At 42.1% G+C, this 23,002-nt stretch overlaps 1 protein-coding gene across 1 annotated transcript; it reads right to left on the reverse strand.

Annotated features, from left to right (window-relative positions):
* Positions 1–825: 825 nt before the first annotated feature.
* Positions 826–22,838, reverse strand: LOC114469494 (transient receptor potential cation channel subfamily M member 6-like). The gene is made up of 37 exons (XM_028457039.1): positions 22,833–22,838; positions 17,731–17,944; positions 17,511–17,635; positions 17,255–17,426; positions 16,988–17,162; positions 16,744–16,867; positions 16,596–16,668; positions 16,158–16,258; positions 15,924–16,058; positions 12,951–13,004; positions 12,663–12,797; positions 12,448–12,573; positions 11,792–12,063; positions 11,358–11,586; positions 11,008–11,157; positions 10,773–10,919; positions 10,559–10,687; positions 8,191–8,442; positions 7,936–8,110; positions 7,443–7,557; positions 7,168–7,364; positions 6,954–7,086; positions 5,314–5,752; positions 4,536–5,160; positions 4,353–4,429; positions 4,137–4,239; positions 3,919–3,965; positions 3,755–3,819; positions 3,601–3,626; positions 3,452–3,502; positions 3,278–3,343; positions 2,877–3,175; positions 2,712–2,794; positions 2,394–2,599; positions 2,164–2,215; positions 1,651–1,760; positions 826–952 (listed from the first exon to the last, which is right to left on the reverse strand). Exons 1-37 carry the CDS (start codon positions 22,836–22,838, stop codon positions 870–872), a joined length of 5,571 nt encoding a protein of 1,856 aa, XP_028312840.1. The 3' UTR covers positions 826–869.
* Positions 22,839–23,002: the final 164 nt, after the last annotated feature.

Here is a 23,002-nt window from a genome sequence, read left to right on the forward strand (position 1 = left end):
TCTACCCACAAATCAATGAGCTCTACTGTGGATCTAATTTCTTGTGAAAATGGAGAGTGTGAGTGTGTTCGCGTGTGTGTCAATGTTTGCATGCATTTCAAATCGTCTCAAACACCCACAGTAGAGGGAACAGACTGGGTTGAAGTTCAGAACTATGCAGGGGCCTTGGTGAGTCCTCCACTGAGATGTAAATACAATGTGAAAGTCTGAAGTGATTTTTGTTAAAGTCTATATTTTACCGCTTTTGTAGACATTTTGTTGTGGGAAGAAAAAATAAATTAACTTTTGAGGGTGCATCTATGCTTGTTTTTGCTTTTGTTTTATTTACTTATCACCATTTATATATTGTGCATACAGGTATCCATCTTCCACACTGGTCTATTCATATAAAAGGGTGAAAAGCAGGAAGCATCAAGGACAGGTGGCCATTCCATCCCAGAGGGGAAAATACACATGCACCATGTTCAAATAAGAACTCCAATTAAACTAATATTATATCTGTATTATGTATGTGTAAAGCAATCAAAGCAAGAAAAATACCAGAGAACAATAAAACAAACTTGGAGTGAGTCAATCTTGTGATAAACACACATTTTTGTTGGTTTATTTTCTTTCTTTTTTTTAATTATACATGCTTAAAAAATTAAAACATACACAGTAACTGTTAGAACTTCTGAAAAACTTTAAAGAATAGTATTGTATTTTTAACGTTACTCTTGAAAACAGTTTTGCACACACAGGATGTTTCTCGTGAAGTATACTCAACAAGACATTACTGCCAAACATTACTGAGAGAAAGCCATCATTTATAAAGTAATTCATATGTAATAACATTCTTTTATTTTTTTTTTTCAAAAGTAATTTCTATATTACGTTGTCTCCTGGTTTTCCTTTTCCAATGCCTTCTCTATCTGCCTGCTCCCCTCACAGCTGTCTGGACGTTTCCTTAAATCTGAACGGAAACATCAGTTAGTAATCCTGTACTTCGATAACACAGTCATTAACACAATAAAGAGAATACTGACAGACCTGGGAGGAAGTCCATGCATCCAGCATGAATAATTTGGTTTGATTTGTTGGGAGAAATTTTGGAGAGGACACAAGAAGAGGAAGAGGAAACACAACGTACCTTTGAAATATCAAAACAACTGTGTCTGAATGTTTGTGTCTGTGTGTTTGTTTGCTAGGCTTGTTTGTTTTGGAGCACAGTTCCTTTCCGTGCAGTTATCCTCTAGATGCCGGTATCATGTCTACCAAGAGACGTTAATTAATAGCTAATCAAAGCTAATGTCTCAGCAGCACGTCGCCAGCACAAAGACATGATTAATATGTAATCAAAGGCCGTGCTGCACAACGCACAAAGCAGGGCCCACCCCCCGCCTCCAACCCTACTGTTATAGAAATAAACGAACACTCGCAGCTTAATTAGCTGGCTGTTGGTGTGTGCAGTCTTCATTTGAAGCTACTTGGGATTTCTCTCAAAGCCAAGAGGGCCTCTTGAGTGACGATACAGAGGTGACACACAAATACATGCGTATGCACATGTGAGGCCGAGATAAACAAACATACACAATCACAGATCAAGTCTGAATGGAAATCTAACACTCAGCTGAATAATACGCTCTCCAGTACTATTTTTGCAATTCTCACCTTTTAGGCCGAGTCGGCAGCAGCAGACGTTGCAGGAGTGTTTCTCTAAGAAAGCGTTGATGGCATCAGTTCCATTGTCAGGACCAAAAAGCATCTCACCTCTGCTGCCACTGCAACACCATCCAAAGGAGAACAAAAACTCAGCTCAAACTCAGATAACACGCTCCGGTTACGGTAACATGGTAAACTCAGGATTACCAGGACTACATGTCAACATTGAGCTGTTGACTCTGAGAGAACCTATGACAACATCAACAAGAAGTTCCACAGTGGATGAGAAATTATGATGAGTGGATGGGAAAATGAAAAAATAAGTTAATAAAAAAAAAAATAAAAAAAATACATATATATATATATATATATATATATATATATATAATTTTTTATGTGCTTTGTGCTTGGCAGAGGTAAAAATTGAAAATCTATTTTAACATTTAAAAAAAAAGGATTTTTTAATCATTTTTGTTAACAAAATTGGATCGAAAGCCCTATTATGGAAAGTTATTTCTTTACCTTTGGTTGTCTGCGATAACCACAGTGGGATGAGTCAACTCTTCTCCTACTCCTGTCAACAAAAACACACACACACACACACACACACACACGCACACACACACACACACACACACACACACACACACACACACACACACACACACACACACACACACACACACACACACCCTTAGCAAGTCACACATACACACAATACATTAACAAATGTGCTCAGTAGAATGATGTGCCTTGTATGTCCAGTACAATCAGCTCTCTACACGAGTACTCAAAGGTCCAGTGAGAGAAAGCGAGCAGCCGTTCTTCCAGTGAACAGCAGGGAGTAATCTCCTCTCCTGCTTTGTTGTTGTATTTCTTGAAGTCACCATTCATGTTGCTTTCAATGGTCAGCCATTGGCCATTTGACTTCACGTGGATCAGTGAAAGGTTTAAAAATCTGGGGGGGAAATAAAAAATGGACATTGCTGCATGTAAAGAGAGAGCGATAGCGACAGACTTATGCATTAACACAGAAAATCATATTATCATATCACAAGACCCAGACACACCGGGGAGAGTGTTGCATATCATCAGGTTTGACCTGGTTGAAAACCTGCATCATCTTCTGAGCTGCTCTCTGCTGCTGAATTTCCTTTAATGGAATGTCATGGTGTTAAAAAAAAATGCTAAGATAAATGTAAATGTTTTCAATGCTTTCCTTTACATACGCTCACCCTTAGACAAAGCTGCAATGCTGTGTTACCATGGAAGTGTCTCTGCCAGTCATGAACCACCTCTGGCCTGAAGGCTTTGGCCACGTATATCTGACCAGGTTTGAGAACTTCCTGCTCCGCCCAAGTACACAGCATCCTGCGGCACTGTCGGAGACCTCCATCCAGATTGCCTTCTTTACTGGAGATGGGCTGCAGCAGGGCAATAAGACCCCGAGAGGACCAGGTAGACATCCAGCCAGTTTCAGGGCCAGCCTCAGAGAAGCCTGCTTCCAGCGTGTATACACTCACTTCTTCACCCCCTGCAGAGCGAGGACAAAACAAAATGAAATAAAAGAAAACAAAATAAAATAAAGAAGCAAACTTCAAGAGATATGCAACAAAGCACAAAAAGAGAAAATGACCCAAAATGTTAACAGGAGTGAAGGGGATGGTGTGAGCCAATCTCATCAGATTGTTTCTCTCCACTGCTGTTGATACAAAAGCACAAATAAAAATTACAAACAAGTGAAAGTAAGTATATATGTCTATGTTTATCAAACCAACCTATGACACACATCTGTGTACTAAGTAAATACCTGAATAGTGTGGATACAAATTCTCAGTGGATTTAAATGATGAGGTTTTAGCTGGAGAAAAAAAAAACAAACAATACAAACAAACAACGACAATAAATAACCCAATGATAGTTCAGAGAAATGTAGAAAAACTCTATGCTGAGAAATACCTTCAGGTGCCACAAAACTCTGTAACCTGTAAAAAAGAAAATCCAGGGGGAAAAGAGACGTCACAGCTTCTGCCAATATTTTAATTCAACCAATTTTGGATGTAGTTTTTTTTTGTTTTGGTTTTTTTTATGGATGTCAGATGAGTTTACTTACAAAGACCGTTGATTCATGGGTCGGGCCCAGCTGTTCCATGCTGAATGAGTAGGACTCCACACATCCTGAAGATACCCAAAACTGACATGTAACAAATACAATATACAGTACATCCTATACATTGTCCCTTCAACAGTCTGTGCACTGGTTTCAGACAAATTTACCTGGTGGGAAAACATCTTTTTCTGCAACAAATCCACTGGTTCAAAATCTATGTGGCAAAGAATAGTATACGTGTTCATAAAATTTAAAAACTAAAAGCCTTAGCAATCCATTAAGTGTCCATCAGATGTCACTGATGTACATTTGCATCAGAAAGTGTGGCAGCTTTACTTTATTTATATGTTTTGCAATCAATCTAACAAATATTATATTTTCTTACTGAGCTGACTGAGGCTGGTTGAGGCTGACCAACACGTATGTCCTCCTCTCAGTCTCTGGTCACATCTCCAAGAAGCATTAGCCAAAGCAGAATGCACTGAAACCTGAAAGGTGGAAGGAGTCCAAGGTAAACTTTAAAAAATAAGGATGATGTTTCCCGTTACATGATTTATGGGGAATGTAACAACAACAAAAATGAAAGCCGATTCTACTTTACATCATCTGGCCCACCCTCATGAATTTTCATCATCTTTCTGTTCTGACTTTTGCTAAAGTCAAAGGACTGGGACCACTCTGTCAACACACACACACACACACACACACACACACACACACACACACTCCAGTCAGCTTGAAAGTATTACTGGAGATGATTTAATGATATACTCCACACTAATACCTCGGCCCCAGCTTTGTTGTAGTGATGTGGCATCTCCAAATCCCCTTCTACACCACAAACTGTTTTTAATCATTGGTTCATTCAGAGAAGGAAATGAACCCCTCTTTGGACTCAGCGGTGCTCCAGACAAATTCACATTCTCCATACTGGATGACAGAGATCTGCATGATATGTATGGACGATCAATGAATGTACCCACAGGTTTCTGGAGCCTTCTACAGTGACTTGTACATGTGTCCCTAGATCTTGTTTGGCTTTCACCCAGAGTAAAAGACGGATTTATCAAACCCTCCTGCATGTCCTCAGAATCCAACAGAAGTAAAGCCCAGCTTGAAAACTTATTGCATTTCACATTGGATGGCTTCTCCTGTGTTGTCTGCCACTCTCGCTTGTCTTCTTTGTCCTTGTCCCTTGACGTTTTCTCTTGACTGAATGACTCAAAGACTTCAGGAAAGGAAGGAGGCTCACAGCAGGCTATTTCACAGGCCTCACAGGGAGTCTGATTCAAGACACTGAAAGGTGGTCCAGTACAAAAAAGCTGAGAAAGCGATGCAAAAGATCCAGGTCGAGAAATTCCCTTTGGGTTCTCAATGAAATGGTCAGCAGCATCAGCAGCCTTTGAATCCTAAAAAACAATTTGGAAACAGTAAAACAACATCTACAGCAATGTAAAGGCTAAGATGTAGTCGTTTTACTGTTGTAAGATAATATATCTACAACATGCAACATAGAAAATACAACATTTTGAGCTATCAGTCATCAAGGACACAGTGAGCACCTCCTTTGTTCTTTCCTTTTCCTCCTCAGGATGTCCACATTTTCCTCCCTTGCTTTCTTTCTCTTCCCCATGCCACTCCTGAGATCCCTGTCGACATGCATCTTGGATGCAGGCCTTCAGCAGAGAAGGCGAGGTACTTCTACACGATTTTGCCATTAGTCGCGGCATATTAACAACATCGAAATCTGCTCCGCTTCCATGTTGGAGGCTCCAGCTGTGAGGGTGGACATGCTTGGATGCTGCGTTGAGGCGACACTGAGCCAGATGAGCCTCCTCCAGATGCAGACTGTCAGAGGCAGAGAGCATAGTGAGAGTGTCCACAGCCTGCGCTGAAAGGTCCTGCAACTGGCCGAACTGATAATCCAACTTAGACAGACTGTCCTGAATAAGGTGGACTTTCTCTGACACCTCCTCCACTGTTGAGTACATTTCTTCAGCTCTAGAGGATCAAAAACAATATATACTTTAAAAGCATACACAAGTTTATAGACGATGCATTGCAAAAGTGGACAAGATAATTGTAATCCAATCAAGTCAATTACTTTACATAGTTTTACATACATACATAGTTTTATACATAAGGCTGAAATTATGCCGTCAGCATATACTCATTGAGTGCCATTGACGTCTATAGACGTCAGTTGGTTTAGTAACGTTTAGTGCCGTTGACGTCTATTGACGTCAATTGTGTTTTTCGGCTGGGGTTGCTAGGAGACAGTGTGACGAAGCTCTCCGGTGAATATCTAACTTGGACAATGATGTAGTGACCAACTGGTGACATGTAGGTGGCAGCAGCGCACCTTTGGATGAGAGATCACCCATTATGAGCAGAGCTCAGAGTGAGAGGAAGAGAGTGTGGAACCTCAGTGGATTATTGAGAGTGTGGTGATGGTGAGAAAGAATGATAAAAAAAAAACGGGGCAAGCGGTGACACTCGTCATGTACGGGAGGAGGAGAAAGTTGCGTGTGTGGAGAATGATGGAGGGAGCGGCTTGGAAAAATTAAGAAAATTGTCAAAATGCTCTAAAATGGCTGGCACTGAGGGGGTAGAAATTTTGAAAATGGCTGGCACTGAATTAGTGCCTTGAATAAGGTGTCTTGAAGGCTATCATTAAGTGTTGTTTGCTAAATTATGACACCTTTGAAGCTATGTTGACATTTTTTGGGTTAGGTCGAGAGATCTAGTGGGGTTAGGGTTAGGTAAGGTAATGATTATTTCTCAATGAGACCCACCGGGGAGTTCTGAGCCTGTCCCAGTCAGATAGGGAATCAAAGGCAGGCATGGGCCAACGCTTGTCATTCGTGTTCCTCTCTTCCTTGTGTCACTCATCAAAAACGTTTGTGATATTGTATCTGTATATATGTGACGTCAGTGTTGTGGTGTAGTAAGAATGAGACAAGAATCAGAAGTGGGGGTTGGGTGCACCTTCTCCATTCTGTGTCCGTATGGACCCCCTGGGTAGGGTTGGGGTTAGGGTAAAGAATGACACACAGTGACAGCCTTCATGACACCTTATTCATGCTAATGACATGTGTTATGTCATATAAATGACAGCGTAATGTCAGCCTTTATGTATAAATCTTCAAGTAAGTTGTAACCCAAAAATGAAAATGCTGATTAAGTACAAAACCAATCCAACCTCTCTGCAATGGTTTTGATCCTGTTCATCTGACTGCTGTGGAGACATTCACTCTTCTCATAGTAGTAGACCTGAACACATTTCTCCTCAAACTCATGAAGCTTCTTCCGGTCCTGGTGGCCAAGATACAGCTCTGATGAAGACAAAAGCGAGACAATACCACAGATAAATGTATTTGTAAGATGAAAATCACTGAACACACTGTAGTACTTACTAAGTCCTGAGCCTCTTTCTTCAGTCTCAGGGTCACCTCTAAACTTCCTGTAAATGCCTTTCACTCCTAAAGCTACATGACTGAGAATGATCAGAGGCGGTGGGAGCCATGGCCTGTCCTGGTACGTCATGATGTATCTGTACCGGTTATACTTCCATAGTTTGCTAGATATTGATTCCATCTCAAAGTAAACATTGCTGTTGAGAAGAAGAAAACTTCAATTTAATAATTTCTTCTTACTTCAACCTTAACAAATTTTGCAGAAAGACACCTACTTAAAAAAAGCAATGAGAATGTTGACCATGATAATATACTGGAAAAACATATAAACCGCCTGGAGGAATGGCGCGAGGAATGAAGCAGGAGGGCATGGCTGACCGTCATCACATGCTGTGGAGACACACATTCACATACACAACAATAAATCAAATACTGAACTGATTGATAAGAAAACTTTTTGCACAAAAAAAGCATGCAGTTCCAAAGAAGGCTGGATCGTGAGCAACCTTTTACAATCAAGTGTGTTGAAACAGGGAAGGACAAAAAACATGCTGGAGAGGGATACTGCAGAACTAGCTATGAGCACTCCTGTTCTGAATCATCTCGGAGCAGACATGGGATTAACATGTAAATTATGTGACTATTTTGACGACCCTCTACAATTTTCTTCTTAGATCTTATGGATAAGGATGAACTTTACTGCTTTGATTAAATATAAACACGGGGATAAAATGCTACTTAGCGAGGATTTTAAAATAAATAACTGACGATTTATCTCTGTTGCGTAGACCTCGCCATAAATCATCCAGTAGGGCTGGAAGACAATATCTCGAGCTAGACTCCAAGATGGATCTTCATCTGGTGACAGGATGGCTTTCCTGGACACCCCAAAGCTCAGCAGCACGATCGCCATCATCACCACAATGAAGAACATGTTACTTATCTGATGAGAAGAGAAAAAAAGTGAGTTAAACTCCTCTATTGTAGTTCTCTAAATATCCAAAAAGGAACATTTTAACTCACCATCTTCATGATCATGGTGACATAAGGGCCAGAGTACTGATTAACAGCCAATAGATCCACCACCCTGACAAACCAGAAGATGATGTCCAGGCTGTAAGCAATGTGCCCTGCTGTGCGGTAGGGATCACTGCACCAGCGTAATGTCAGTCCAGCCAGGAAAAGGAGGATGGCGATAAAATCCGAGAGGTTCCAGTATTCGGCGAACCAAACCTTTAGCTTCTGGCTCAGCTTTCTTGGCTCAGACATCAATACCTAATTGAGAGTTATATTATTAAGTCAAATATACAGTCAAGCTCACAGTTATTTATACCCTAGTTAATTTGGGGGATTTCTTTTATTTATTTTTGTGATGAAAATAATGCATTTTGTCAAGAGGCAGAAACATACACACTAAAAGAAATGTGATCTTCAGATGTACGGAATTTCATTTAACTCAATTTATACCCAAGGTTTACTCAGTTCAGGACTGACTGAACCATTCTCGGACACCGACACTATTGTCTTTTAACTATTTCTTCACTGCCTTGATGTTATGTGTCAGATCTTTGTCCTGTTGTCATTACCAGCTGTGGTGAATCAGCTGATTCCTTCACGTATTAATCAAAGATCATGATTCTTTTGACCTTGACAAGATCCTGTGTGCCGCAGGAAGAGAAGCATCCACATACACAATAATTAACTATACAGTAAATACCACAGCCATGCTTGACGGTGGCCGACGGGTACAGTTTTTAAGCTTGTATGCTTCTACGATTTTTTTCCTCCAAACCATTGCTCCGGAAGAAACGTTTGGAGGCTCATGTACTTTACTGAAAGTCATCTGAAGCAAGACACTCAGATGGACTGATCAATGGTTCGCTGCTCAACTAGTCTGGAGCACTTGGATGGTTCCTGGCTCAACTAGTCTGGAACACTTGGATGGACTGATCAATGGTTCACGGCTCAACTAGTCTGGAGCGCTCGGATGGAATGATCGATGGTTTGCGGCTGAGCTAGTCTGGGACACTCGGATGGTCTATCCTTCTATACTATATATTTTGGTAAAATGTGTCTGATTAAATTAAGTTCAAGTTGATTCACCACATGGATGCGTCTGGAGGAAAAAATGAAAATTTTACGAGCAGAAAAACACAGTTCCCCACTGTCAGGCATGGTGGTGGTAACATAATTCTCCTCCAGTGGCACAGGGGACCTTGTCAAGGTCCAAGGAATCATGATCCTTGATTAAAACTTAAAGGGGCAGTATTGTGAAAAAATCCCTTTTTAATGGTTTTGATATACATCCCTTTAGCCTCATTCAGAGGGCCAAAGTTGATATTGTTCTGTTTCCTCCCTCCCTTGTTATTGCACGTTTTGTAAAATGACAGCTCCAAACGGGCGAGTTGGATTTTTCTTGCCAATATATATTATACTTTCTTGTCATATATGTAAAACTACAAACACAAAATGTGTTCTCTGCATATTACCCTTCCCTTAGGAGCAGTGGGCAGCGATGGTGTAATGCCCGGGAGCAGTTACACTCAATTCCATTTTTAGTAACCGTTATACCGTCTCGTATCGCTTTTGAAATGATCTGACATGTGTGTGACCCAATGCAACACAGCAGTTGGATAAACACCGTGGAGCAGCGTTTGTCTGAATCACAATCACCGCTTAAATAGCCATGTGTTTTACTGTAATGTGTATTTTTTTTTTTGGCTGAAAACTATAACAAGAGTGTGTGCATAGCAAAAGAAAATTGTTATAGTGATCAGCTGTTGTGTAGAGTAAGCGTCTACAGACACGCCCACTCATGCATTTGCATGAAGGCCCCAAAACAGCCCGTTTATGAAAGCGTCATTAAACTGACTTTTCAGAGGGCTAAAACTCTGGAAAACAGGCAAGTTTGGGAAAATAAACCTCAAATACTATGTTTTTGGTTTTCTTAGAACAAAATGGAGATTAGTGAAAAATAGCATAATACTGGACCTTTAAAGGAATCCACTAAGAAACTCCCGTTGAGACCACAAATGGAAGCACTAACTGGAAAAAGATCCCAAACATGGGGCAAGGCCACAAAGAAATGTTCAAAGACAATGATATTAACGTCCTTGAATGGTTTAGTCAGAGTCCTGATAATAATCTGATCAAGAACATGGGGCAAGACATTAAGACCAGAGATGGTTAGGAAAACGACCAGGACACCGACCAAACTGATCCAGTTACCGGCTTACGTTGAGGAAGAGTGGGCAATGTCCCACAGGAGAAATGCAGGAAGCTTATGGATACAAGGAAGAATCATCTAGAAGCTTAAAAAATGGCTATGCTTTTGACCTTTAAATAACGACACTGGACTGAGTAAACCTGAGTGATGTGTATATATTCCTACCTCTCTGGTTTTCTCTACTGCAGTAGATAAGATGTATACTATGACCAGCCACTCCTGTACATTTGGGTAATCCTCCATCTTCACCAGGACTACATAGGAGAATAAGATCAAAAAGGCCAAGTAGGATATCTGTAGTTTATGAAAAGAGGATATTTAATTAAACACTGAGCAACAAATACATCATCACCTGTAGAGAGGTCACTGTTTTCCTTACTGTGTGAAACCAGAACTTGACAACAGGAGCTGTGTAGAAGTCATACAGTTTTGTAATCCAGGACAAACACCGCACAGTTATAGACGACACAGTCTCGACCTTAGGATCCAGACTCTTGCCATTGATAGAGAAGCCTTTTTCTGCACCCTAACAGTGAGATGGGAGAGAAAGTCATATGTCAAGATGAATAAATTCCCAAAAAAAAAAAATACTTTGTTTACGGATGCTTTTTTACTGTGTGATCTGTTCCTGGGGTATGTCGGGCTGTCTTAACAGAGTCAAATGCAAACAACATTGTCTCATGGTTTTGTGGTACATGGCACATCTCTGCTTTGCTTTTAAACTCCAGAAGAATTGCAGGCGGCAGAAGGAGGCTCAGGATTATCTAAAAAATATGTGTTGAAGAAGTGTTAATTAAGGAATCCTGAAAATTAAGACTTTCACAGAAGGTTTTGGTTTCTGATAGATTTGCAGTTATCTCAGTTAAGTGCTAATTGTGCTGAGGTAACAAGCAATTCTGCAAGAATAGTTTCCAAACTTAGAAATCAGATCAGTTATCTATATAGTTTCTATATAGATAGTTACTTTGAGAAATGAGTTCTTTCTCATGTTGAGGGTACCAGTCCATAGGTCTGTGAGGAGTGTCTGGGTGCTGGAGTGTGACACAAATGGCCTGTGAGATGCGGAGACAGCCATCTGCAGACAGGTGAAGTGGCTCCATGCCTCCATCTCAGTAGTCAACAGCTTCATGGCCATTTGCTCATTTTGTTGAAAGGCGCAGTCCAACATGTCAACAGCCAGCTGGCCAAAGTCACTAAGAATGAGAACAGATATCGAATGAAAACACAAACAAACATGTCTAGAAAAGAAATATTTCTGAGGAAAATTTGCAAAATTGAACACACCCAAAAACATTTTGCTACAGTTCTGGTGCAAACTTTGGCTTCTGTAGCTTTTCACCTCCTACAGTTCGGGCATTAGCTATAAAACCTATATGTTATACACCAATTTATGCTCACAGAGAATATGTCTTGAACCGTTCAGTCATGTCATCGTCCATGCTGCTCTGCCGGGCCTCAAAGGCCATGGATCGGTAAAGTTTACAGGCTACTATGGCGCGGGCCAGAGCTTCCTCGGCGTGTTGCCACAGAAACAATGCCATTTGCTGCCGCTGCTGAAGCACTGCCCACACAAACAAGTCGTTGAAGTTAAACGGAACCAGGCATGACAGATCCGTTAGGCCTGGACTCAAAGCTACATCTTGACTGCTGCTTGAAGATTCCTGTTGCTCCTGAAAGTAAAAGAAAAGGCGTGATACACCATGCGTGTGATCACTTAAAAATGTTTTTGAAGGCCACACTTCTAATGAATCAGGCATTTTAAATAAAGTCTAAATTGATGTACATGATGATATCATGATATGAAGTATAAGCATCAAAACAAAAAAATATTTCTAGTCTTTGGCTTGTAAGTTGCTCCTTCTAATGAGCATGCCTGTAGAAAGCCCACGTCTGTCGGTGTTCGCGTATGTGTTAGGCCATCTTTCTCTCTCTTTGTGTTAGCCCAGCCATACACTTGCACTCTGAATACACTACAACAGGCTTTAGCACCTGCAGCCCGTAGCAGGATAAGCAGACTTTGAAGATAGATGGGTGGATTGATGAGTTAAACCAACCCTGCGCTTGTAGGGATGAGATGTTCCAGAGAACTTCAGATCCTGCACACCTCTGTTTTCCTTGATGTTCATTCCAAGTCCTTGTTTATGTTTAGATGTAGAGGCAGCACAGTCCTTTCTGCCCTCCTTAAGAAAAGAAAGGCAGATTTGATTATGTGAGTAGGGAATCTAAAATTTTAGTACAGTCTTCATAAAAGCTTTATATCAGGGCTTACTTGGTCCTGCATGTGACTGTATGCAGCTCTGAAGTGTTTGCGTGTGTAGGTGCTGCGGTATGCTCCTCCAATAAGGTATTCAATAACAAGGCCAATGTCAATGATGGAAAGACGGTAACCTTGGGGAAGAGAAGTCTACAAACACACAACATTGTCAAATGTGTACACGAGTCATACGTAAAAACTGTGTTATTTAATAAGTATCAATCTTATTCCTGGGGTGGGTGGGTGGTAAAGCAGATACAATTATGAGCACAACTAGGTAATGTGTGTTCTTCTTCATCCTACCTTTTTTGCATCTTCAACAAGGTGAAGGAGGAAGCACTGTGTCTGCCCCTGAACCTGTGGACAGAAATATTTCTATTCTAGAACATAATGACACTATAAAACCACATACTTGTAATTACAGGAATGATTGTCTTACTGATATGTATTTCAACAAAAAAGTGATAATTTTTTTTAACATTCATTGAATGACATCTTGATATACATTGTCCTTACTTATCAATGTGTACTTAGTCACATTAATTAAATTAAATTAAATTCAACTTTAATTGTATAGCGCAATTTACAACCAAGTCATCTCAATGCGCTTATCAAAATATAAAATTAATAGTAAGAAAGAAAAAACCCAACAAGACCCACATGAACAAGCATTTAGTGACAGTGCGAAGTAACAACTCCCTTTTAACAGGAAGAAATCGCCATCAGGACCAGGTTCAGCCGTGGCAGCCATCTGCCTTGACTGGTTGGAGTTAGTGGACAGAAGGACCAACAGAACAGGATAGAGAGATAGAACATCAGAGTGTCCCAGACTAGTTGAGCCGTGAACCACAGATCAAGAACTGCCATCATCAGCTTCACAAGACCTGAAACTCCAAGGACTATAAAATGCGTCCGTTTACGCACAAGCCCATGTCCGCTCTAGCGGTGAAGTTAATGCTATTATGTAGTATACGCTTCAGCATATAAATAGGTTTTGAGTGGTGGAGAAGGTATCAGCCTCCCGTACTGAGACTGGAAGCTGGTTCCAAAGGCGAGGGGCCTGATAGCTGAAAGCTCTTCCTCCTGTTCTACTTCTAGACATGTTAGGAACTTCCAGAAGACCAGCAAACTGAGAGCGGAGTGATCTGCCCGGACGATAGGACACTAAGAGGATTCTAAGATATACAGGGGCTTGATCATGTAGAGCTTTGTATGCTAACAGCAGGATTTTAAACTCTATTCTAGATGTTACAGGAAGCCAATACTGGAGAAATATGCTCTCTTCTGTTTGTTCCAGTTAGTATTCTCGCTGCAGCATTCTGAATTAACTGGAAACTTTTTAGTAAGCTATTGGGACATCCTGAAAGTAGAGAGTTACAATAATCTAGTCTAGATGTAACAAATGCATGGATTAGTTTTTCAGCATCACTCTGGGCCAAAATATTCCTGATTTTAGAGATATTACGGAGGTGGAAGAAAGCTGTCCTTGACATCTGTTTAAAATGAGAATTAAAGGATAAGTCAGTATCAAAGATAATGCCTAAGTTTCTTACTGTGGTGCTGGGTGACAGAGTAATGCCATCCAGAGACAGTATTTGCTCTGACAATTTCTCTCTGATGTGCTTTGGACCAAATAAAATCACTTCGGTTTTATCCTGCTTAAGAAGGAGAAAGTTACAGCTCATCCAGAATATGATGTCTTTAAGACAAGAATGGAGTTTTAATAACTGATAAGTCTGATTTCATTGACGGATAAAGCTGTGTATCATCCGTATAGCAATGGAAATGTATATTATGTTCTCTGATAATGTTACCTAGTGGAAGTATATATAATGTAAATAGTATTGGTCCCAAAACTGAACCTTGTGGAATTCCAGGATTAACTCTGGTGTGAGCTGAGGAGAGATTATTACCATGAAAAAAGTGGGTTCTGTCTGATAGATAGGATTTAAACCAACCCAGTGCTGTTTCTTAAATCCCAAAAACACTTTCCAGTCTCTGCAGCAATAAATGATGATCTACTGTATCGAAGGCTGCACTGAGATCCAAGAGCACCAGAACCAAGACGAACCCTCTGTCTGAGGCTAAGAGGAGATCATTGGTTACTTATACTAAGACAGTCTCTGTGCTGTGATGGGCTCTAAAGCCAGACTGAAAGCTCTCGTATAAATTGTTCCTATGTAGGTGATCACATAGTTGACCTGCAAAGACTTTTTCAAGAATTTTGGAAACAAAAGGAAGATTGGATATTGGCCTATTTGGACAAGTCACTTGGATCAAGGGTAGGTTTTTTAAGGAGAGGTTTGATTACAGCGGTTTTAAAGGTCTGTGGCACATAACTTGTTACTAAAGATGTGTAAATCCAGTTCAACATATTAGTGCTGATTAGTGGAAGGGCATCTTTAAATAGTGGAGTTGGGATTGGATCTAAAAGACAGGTTGTTGGTTTAGAAGCACTAACTATTATGGTTAGTTCAGATAGACCAATTGGAGTGAAACTATGTAAATAAAAGCTGCACGTTTGGGTAACTTCAGGAGCTGCTTTGTTTAAGAAATTATTGAGCACTCATGCAGGGGGGCATTAGCTTTGTTTCTAATTGTTCTAATTGTATCAGTAAAGAAGTTTGTAAAGTCGTCACTGCTCAGGTTGACAAGAATAGAGGGTTCAATAGAGCTGTGGCTTTTGGTGAGCCTGGCTACAGTGTTGAATAGAAACTGAGGATTATTTTTGTTTTCCTCTATTAAAGTTGAGTAATAGAAGGTTCTAGCTTTGTGAAGTGCTTTTTTTACAAGTTAACAAACTCTTTCTTCAAGCAATATGAACTTCTACCATGTTTGAAGAGACCTACTTCCTGAATGATGAATAAGTAGACACTGTAATTCGCTATGGGTAAAAGAAAAATACAGGAAGGAGCATTGAGGATGGAAAGAAACAGTTAGCTTGACAAAAAGCATCTTTAAGGTATGTATAAAGAAGACTGTGAGAAATAACCAAGATGTAATGATAATGAAGACACAGTGAATCCCAATGGAAAATGCTGACATGCAGCATTAGATTTTGTGCTTGAAGATCAGCAAGCAAAATAAATTGATTATCTTGTTTGTTCAGCAGAGGGAGATCTTAAACAAGCAAAGTTGAACAGCAACACAAACAGTGTCAGTGTGGGAAAACATTTACCAAAGCTAAAATCATCTTTATACAAACCATTATATTTTTTAAACAGATTTTTGTTTACAGGGATGTGGATTTAAATGAGATAGTATAGTAATATTAACCGAGTTATAGAGGTCTTCGAGGCGTTCTACAGTGAGGAAGCAGCTTATTGTCATGCCATTGTCGATCAGCATTTTGACAAAATTTACACGATCCATCACAAGGGCATCCAGCATGGCTTGCTCCAGTGAGCCCATCTGTATTCAGCAAATTGAATGAGTGAGATTAACAAATATTTCACTCAAAGATGATACACGTGAATGAAATCCATTGGAGATACTCCTGTTTAATTTTACCTGCCAATGTTGCCCATTCCAAAGAACATCTTTCAGTGCAATGTCAGCCCTGTCCCAAGCCAGAGCCATACTTAGCTGCTCAGCAGGGCTTGCCTTGGTCCCTGTGTGTCATTTCAAATATTAAAATATGTATACACAAGGTAGTTTTACCTGATAAAAAAAAAAAAAAACTTAGATCAAGGGTTTAAAACAGAAGCATATATACTGTATGTCTTCATGCTTGAATGGATGTTCAATTGAGCAGGGAGACATCTGAAATTTGTTTTCTTCATAACTCAATGTTTTTAACATTTCTGAAAGTAAATATCTCATTTTACATCCATAAATACATTGACGGTGGCCAATTTTGTTGTTGACAATAAAACCTGAATTAGGTTTAATATGATACACAACACTTTCATTCAGGAGAAGAACATGCACAATCACATGTGGAGGTACCTTTGAGTGTGGCCGTCAAAATGGCGGCATCGGGTGTTACCTGGTCTTCTGACTCTGAGTCAAAGATGGTTATCTGTCAAACAAAACTAATTGAGTGGCCTGAGCTGTTAGTCACATATTACACATTTCAAAGAGATACTGTACTCACAGACCGTCTGTGCTCCATGCATTGCAATAGGAGAGCATACAGGTTGGTGGCCTCCGCCATATCTAACGCAAACACATCTCCAATCCTGGCCAAGAAATCCTCTTCAATATCAGTTTTCAATTGTCTAAAATTAGCAGACATTGACATTTATCAAGTTGAAATCCAAAAATAAAGTCCATAACTCTGCAACCATGAAACCCTTTAAAGTTTTCTGTAATTTGTGATGCTTATTTGAATAAGTAACCTGTCGACAGAAGTGTGCTTGTGTAAGAAGGCCAGCAGGTCAGCAGCCCTGCCTGATCCTTTGAATACAAACACTGGCACAGGAGGAGCCCTGCTGACATAGTCCAACACTGTGGACACAATGGCCGGACCTCCCTCCACCACCACACACACAACAGGCACTCCCTGGTTTAGTCCTGCAAAGAAGGGAAAGGTGTAGAGTGCAAGGTTTGTTGAATTCAATCCTAGCATGTATTATGTACACACGCACACCAACATTCAAACTTACGAGGATGTATTTTCTGTAGCTGGATTTGTTTCTCCAGTTTCTGCCTGAGGCCATGCTGACAGCCATGTTTTCCCTGTGTGCCATCGTCCACCAGCAGAAAGTGGGAGTGAAAGCCACTCAGACAGGACCTCTTGCTGAAAGGGTTCCCGACTGGGTAGTAAGGCCTAAAGGCCTGCACAAGGATTACATGACATCAGCACAAGTTTAGAAATTAAGTCAGTTTTATAAGAAGAGTCGGTTTCCCTTTCCTACTGACATCTCTGCCTATGAGGTCTGTGTTATTATCGATCACTCCCCACGGTGTGATGCCAACAGTGTTTCTCTTCCTTAAGTCGTGGCTTCCAAATGTTTTCACGGCCTCGCCCACATACTTGGACACACCTGGAGTGTATGTAAAGAGCCACACACTGCTGCAAGTCACTGTGTGATTTAAGACATTATTTAAAAACATAAACCTCACGTGTGTGTTTGTTTACCTGTATTGATGCCATCTGATAGTATCCATGCCCCTGTGCTGAGAGCAGCTGTTATCAGACCTTTGCTGAAAGTCTGCTTGACTTTCGGGGAAAGACTAAAGTTTTCTGAGCCTCCATGGATGGAAAGTAGCAGCTTTGGTCTCTCCATCTGCCATTCTCTCAACATCAACTGGAGCAACACTTCAGGTTTGGAGTCCACAGCCACACGCACATACTAGTAAAACACATGAGGTGATACACCCTTTGATTCCTCAGAACTGCACCGAATAAAAGCAACTCACATACTATCAAGATGGCGCCGCGGATGGCTGCTGTGGTGTGTTGGTCCGCACTTTTTTGTCTTGTTTTTGTTGTAAAATCCGCAACTGGCTTCTCTTATTCAAGAGAAGAGCTCTTGAACGTCAGGGCAACAACCCCGAGAGATTTATTTCCCACTTTCATCGCTTCCTCTGTGGATTTACTGGACATTTTACTCAAAGGTGCACTCACCTTTGCTCACGCAGTGAAGCGCCGGAGGAGAGGAAAAAGAGCTGGTGCGCTTGTGCGCCTCCGCCAGCGCGGCCGGCGCACACCGTTACCGGGGATATTCCTCTCTAACGTGTGCTCACTGTGTAACAAAGTGGACGAACTCCAGCTGCTGTTAGGTAGAAACAGAGACTTCTCCTCATCTTCTGTTCTGTGCTTCACGGAAACGTGGCTGTGTGGAGCGGTACCGGACTCTGCGCTGCAGTTGGCCGGCTTCCAACTTCACAGAGCGGACCGAGACGCGGAGCTCACCGGGAAGAAGAAAGGTGGAGGAATCTGCTTTTATGTGAACAGTAACTGGTGTAACGACGTGACAGTGATCCTCCAGCACTGCTCTCCTCACCTGGAATCCTTTATTATCAACAGCAAACCCTTCTATTCTCCCCGTGAGTTCGCTTCATTCATCCTGGTTGGTGTGTACATCCCACCGTCAGCTGATGTGCGCGAGGCACAGCGCACACTCGCCGACCAGATCCTGTGCATGGAGCGGACCTACCCGGACTCTTTTATCATTGTGCTTGGTGACTTTAATAAAGGTAACCTCTCACACCAGCTCCCCAAATATAGACAATTAATTAAATGTCCGACCAGAGAGGAGAAGACACTGGATCACTGTTACACCACACTAAGCAGTGCTTATCACGCCGTTTCCCGTGCTGCACTGGGCCAATCGGACCATTTGATGGTCCATCTGATTCCTTCATACAGACAGAGGCTGAAGCTCTGTAAACCTGTGGTGAAGGAATCTAAACAATGGACCAGTGAAGCAGTGGAGAAACTCCAGGAGTGTTTGGACTGTACTGACTGGGATGTTTTCAGGTCTGTGAACAGTTCTCTGGATGAGTTTACAGACGCTGTGACGTCCTACATCAGCTTCTGTGAGGACAGCTGCATTCCATCAAAGACCAGGGTGAGTTATAACAATGACAAACCCTGGTTCACAGCTAAGCTCAGAGGGCTGAGGGCAGACAAAGAGGTCGCTTTCAGGGGTGGAGACAGAGCCAGGTACAGAGAGTCGAAGTACACGTTTGAAAAGGAGGTGAGAAGAGCCCAACGTTTGTACTCAGAGAAGTTACAACATCAGTTCTCTGCAAATGACTCGGCTTCTGTCTGGAGAGGGCTCAGGCAAATTACAAACTACAAGCCCAGAGCCCCTGCTGCTGCTAACGACCTCTGCCTGGCCAACAGTCTGAATAACTTTTATTGTAGATTTGACAGACAATGGGACAGACCTGACTCCAACCCTCCTCACACCTCTGACCAGCCTCACTCCAACACCTTCACCCCCCACATCAAAGCTACAGTTTCACCCCAGCTGCCTACAGAGGCTCTCTCCCCTATCTTCCCCCCCTCCTCCCCCCCTCCTACAGAGACACCTTTCTCCATCAAAGAGAGAGATGTGAATAGACTTTTCAGGAGACAAAACCCCCGTAAGGCTTGTGGACCGGACTCTGTCTCTCCTTCTACCTTAAAGCACTGTGCTGATCAGCTGTCTCCAGTGTTCACAGACATTTTTAACACCTCACTGGAGACATGCACCGTACCAGCCTGTTTTAAGGCCTCAACCATCGTTCCTGTCCCTAAAAAGCTGAGGATCACAGGACTTAATGACTACAGACCCATCGCTCTGACATCTGTGGTCATGAAGTCCTTTGAACGCCTCATGCTCTCCCACATCAAGGACATCACCGACCCCCACCTGGACCCCCTGCAGTTTGCCTATAGATCCAACAGGTCCGTAGACGATGCTGTAAACCTGGCTCTCCACTTCATCCTCCAGCACCTGGACTCCCCAGGCTCCTACGCCAGGATCCTGTTTGTGGACTTCAGCTCTGCTTTTAATACAATAATCCCAGCTCTCCTTCAGGACAAGCTTTCCCAGCTGAACGTGCCAGACTCCACCTGCAGGTGGATCACAGACTTCCTGTCTGACAGGAAGCAGCACGTGAAGCTGGGAAAAACCATCTCTGCTCCCCGGACCATCAGCACTGGATCTCCTCAGGGCTGTGTTCTTTCTCCTCTGCTCTTCTCCCTGTACACCAACAGCTGCACCTCCTCTCACCAGTCGGTCAAACTCCTGAAGTTTGCAGACGACACGACCATCATCGGTCTCATCGCTGATGGAGACGAGTCTGACTACAGGTGGGAGACAGACCGGCTGGTGTCCTGGTGCAGCCAGAACAACCTGGAGCTCAATGCTTTAAAGACAGTGGAGATGATAGCAGACTTCAGGAAGAACCCAGCCCCCCTCACCCCCCTCACCCTGGGAGACTCTACAGTGAGCTCTGTGGAGTACTTCTGCTTCCTGGGGACCATCATCACTCAGGACCTCAAGTGGGAGCTGAACATCAGCTCCCTTATCAAAAAAGCTCAGCAGAGGATGTATTTTCTGCGGCAGCTGAAGAAGTTCAGTCTGCCAACAAAGATGATGGTGAACTTTTACAGCTCCATCATCCAGTCCATCCTCTGCTCCTCCATCACCATTTGGTACGCTGCAGCTACGGCCAAGGACAAGGCCAGACTGCAGCGTATCATCCACTCTGCAGAGAAGGTCATCGGCTGCAATCTGCCCTCCCTCCAGGACCTGTACGCCTCCAGGATTTTGAGGCGTGCAGGAAAGATTGTGGCCGACCCCTCCCACCCCGGTCATAAAATGTTTCAATCTCTCCCTTCTGGTAGGAGGTTTCGGTCCATCAGGACCAGAACCTCCAGACACAAAAACAGCTTCTTTCCCTCTGCCACCATCCACATGAACACACCCCAAGTCACCCACTGAACCCCCCCCACCCGATCACCACCTCCACCAGCTTGATATCTGCTGCACTGTATATATATATTTATATTTATCCTATTTATCCTTTATTCTCTATCTATCCTTTATTTATCCCTCATCCTTTATATTTATCATTATTATTATTATTATTGTTGCTGGGTTGTTCTTTGTTGTTTTGTTTTTATTTCTTTTTGTTGTTTGTTTTGTGCACCAACCACCAAGTCAAATTCCTTGTACTGTCCTTAAAACTGTACATGGCAAATAAAACATTTCTGATTCTGATTCTGATTCTGATTCTGATTCGGTTATCTGTGGGTGTGTATGTGTGTATGTCTGTGCCTCAAAAATATCGGGTGTTCAGGGACAGACAGAGCTCATACTTGCTACATAGCTGCAGCTTGGTTCAAACCTGTGCGACGTGGTATTTGTTTGTAATGAAATAGTCCATCTAATTAATAATTTCATAGAATTGTCAACCGCGAGCGAAGCAGAGCCACGAGAGTCACGTGTGCGCCCAGAGCCAATCACTGCACAGCTCTGCTCCAGTGTGTGCCAGAGCCAAACACAGTGGCAAGCTAGAGTCACGTGTGTGGCCAGAGCCAATCGCTGAAGAGCTTGAGTAGCTACATGAGCACGTCACACACAGCCAAGCAGACACGGACCACAGACACACGAGTGAGAGAGAGGAAGATACAACTTTTGAGCGCCTGTGGATTTCTCTTTTGAGGAAACATGCTTTTTGACTGTTCCTTATTTGTTGATTATGTTTCAAAACGTTTATTTTCATTTTATTTTGAAATCACCGCGGGTTACACTGGACGGAGGGTTAGACCAGAGAGGGGGAGGGCTGTCTGAGCAGCCACGCTCACTACTAGCAAAGCTCTCAAGTCTCACGCACTGGGTGTAAAACACATGCATTTCAACCTGATGTGAGTCAGGGTTCCAATACCCCAAGTGTGTGCATCTGTTATTTTGGAGTAAGTTAGTCATTTCAAAATGTTTATTTTAATTTTATTTCACTTCTGGATGGCTCGGCAACTGAAACCTATTCAGCATTTGACCTCAGGGTGTGAGGGGGTGCTAGCACACAATCTATATTTATTTCACTACACAGCTCCTCACCCGAGCAAGAGTCACGTGTGCGGCCAGAGCCAATCGCTGCGCACACAGCCAAGCAGGCGTGGACTGTAAACACACGAGTGAGAGAGAGGAAGATAGTTTTGACCGAAACACAGGAGCTCTCTGAATAGATCATTTGACACCGTTATTCACTGGCAAGCCTTTTGCAGACGGGTCGAAAGTAAAAAATTATTTTTGTTTTTTTAAAATAAGACAGCTGAATTGTACATATTACTTTAATTTACATTTCAACCTGATGTGAGTCACTGAGTGTGTACATGTGTGCGGCTGAAGCGCGTGCATGTGTGTGAGCCCACGGAGGAGTAGCGAGTCACACACACACCATGTTTCCTCTGGAAGTGTGAGCCAAACACATGATTTATAGATGAAGTTATTCTCAGTCTGCTCACTAACTTACATCTGTTTGTATATTAATAACTAACATTAGATGATAAGCACCCCTGCACTAAGAAATGTTAAATGCTAAGTAAATAGATTTATTAACAAAATAATCTAGTGCACAGTCAGAAGATAGAGGGGTTAGTATTGAGAAAAAAAACCCAAAAAAAACCAAGGCGCACAGAAACACAAAGATAAAAAAAAGAAGTAAAACTCACCGAAAGCATGATCTTCAGACTTCAGACAAGGATACCACTACACCACCAGCATGTCTCCTATCTCTTACCTGCATCTAGATATGCACAGGTTGCCATCACCAACAGGACTCTATTTAAGTCAAGAACAAAGAGCCTACTCCAATCCTAACATACCCACAAAGTTCTTCTACACAGAAGATGCTGTTCGATATCCAGTCCATCCCTATTCTAGATACTTTCAAGATGACCGGTCTAGTCT

The sequence above is a fragment of the Gouania willdenowi genome, chromosome 9, assembly GCF_900634775.1.
Source record: "Gouania willdenowi chromosome 9, fGouWil2.1, whole genome shotgun sequence".
Taxonomy (NCBI): Eukaryota; Metazoa; Chordata; class Actinopteri; order Blenniiformes; family Gobiesocidae; genus Gouania; species Gouania willdenowi.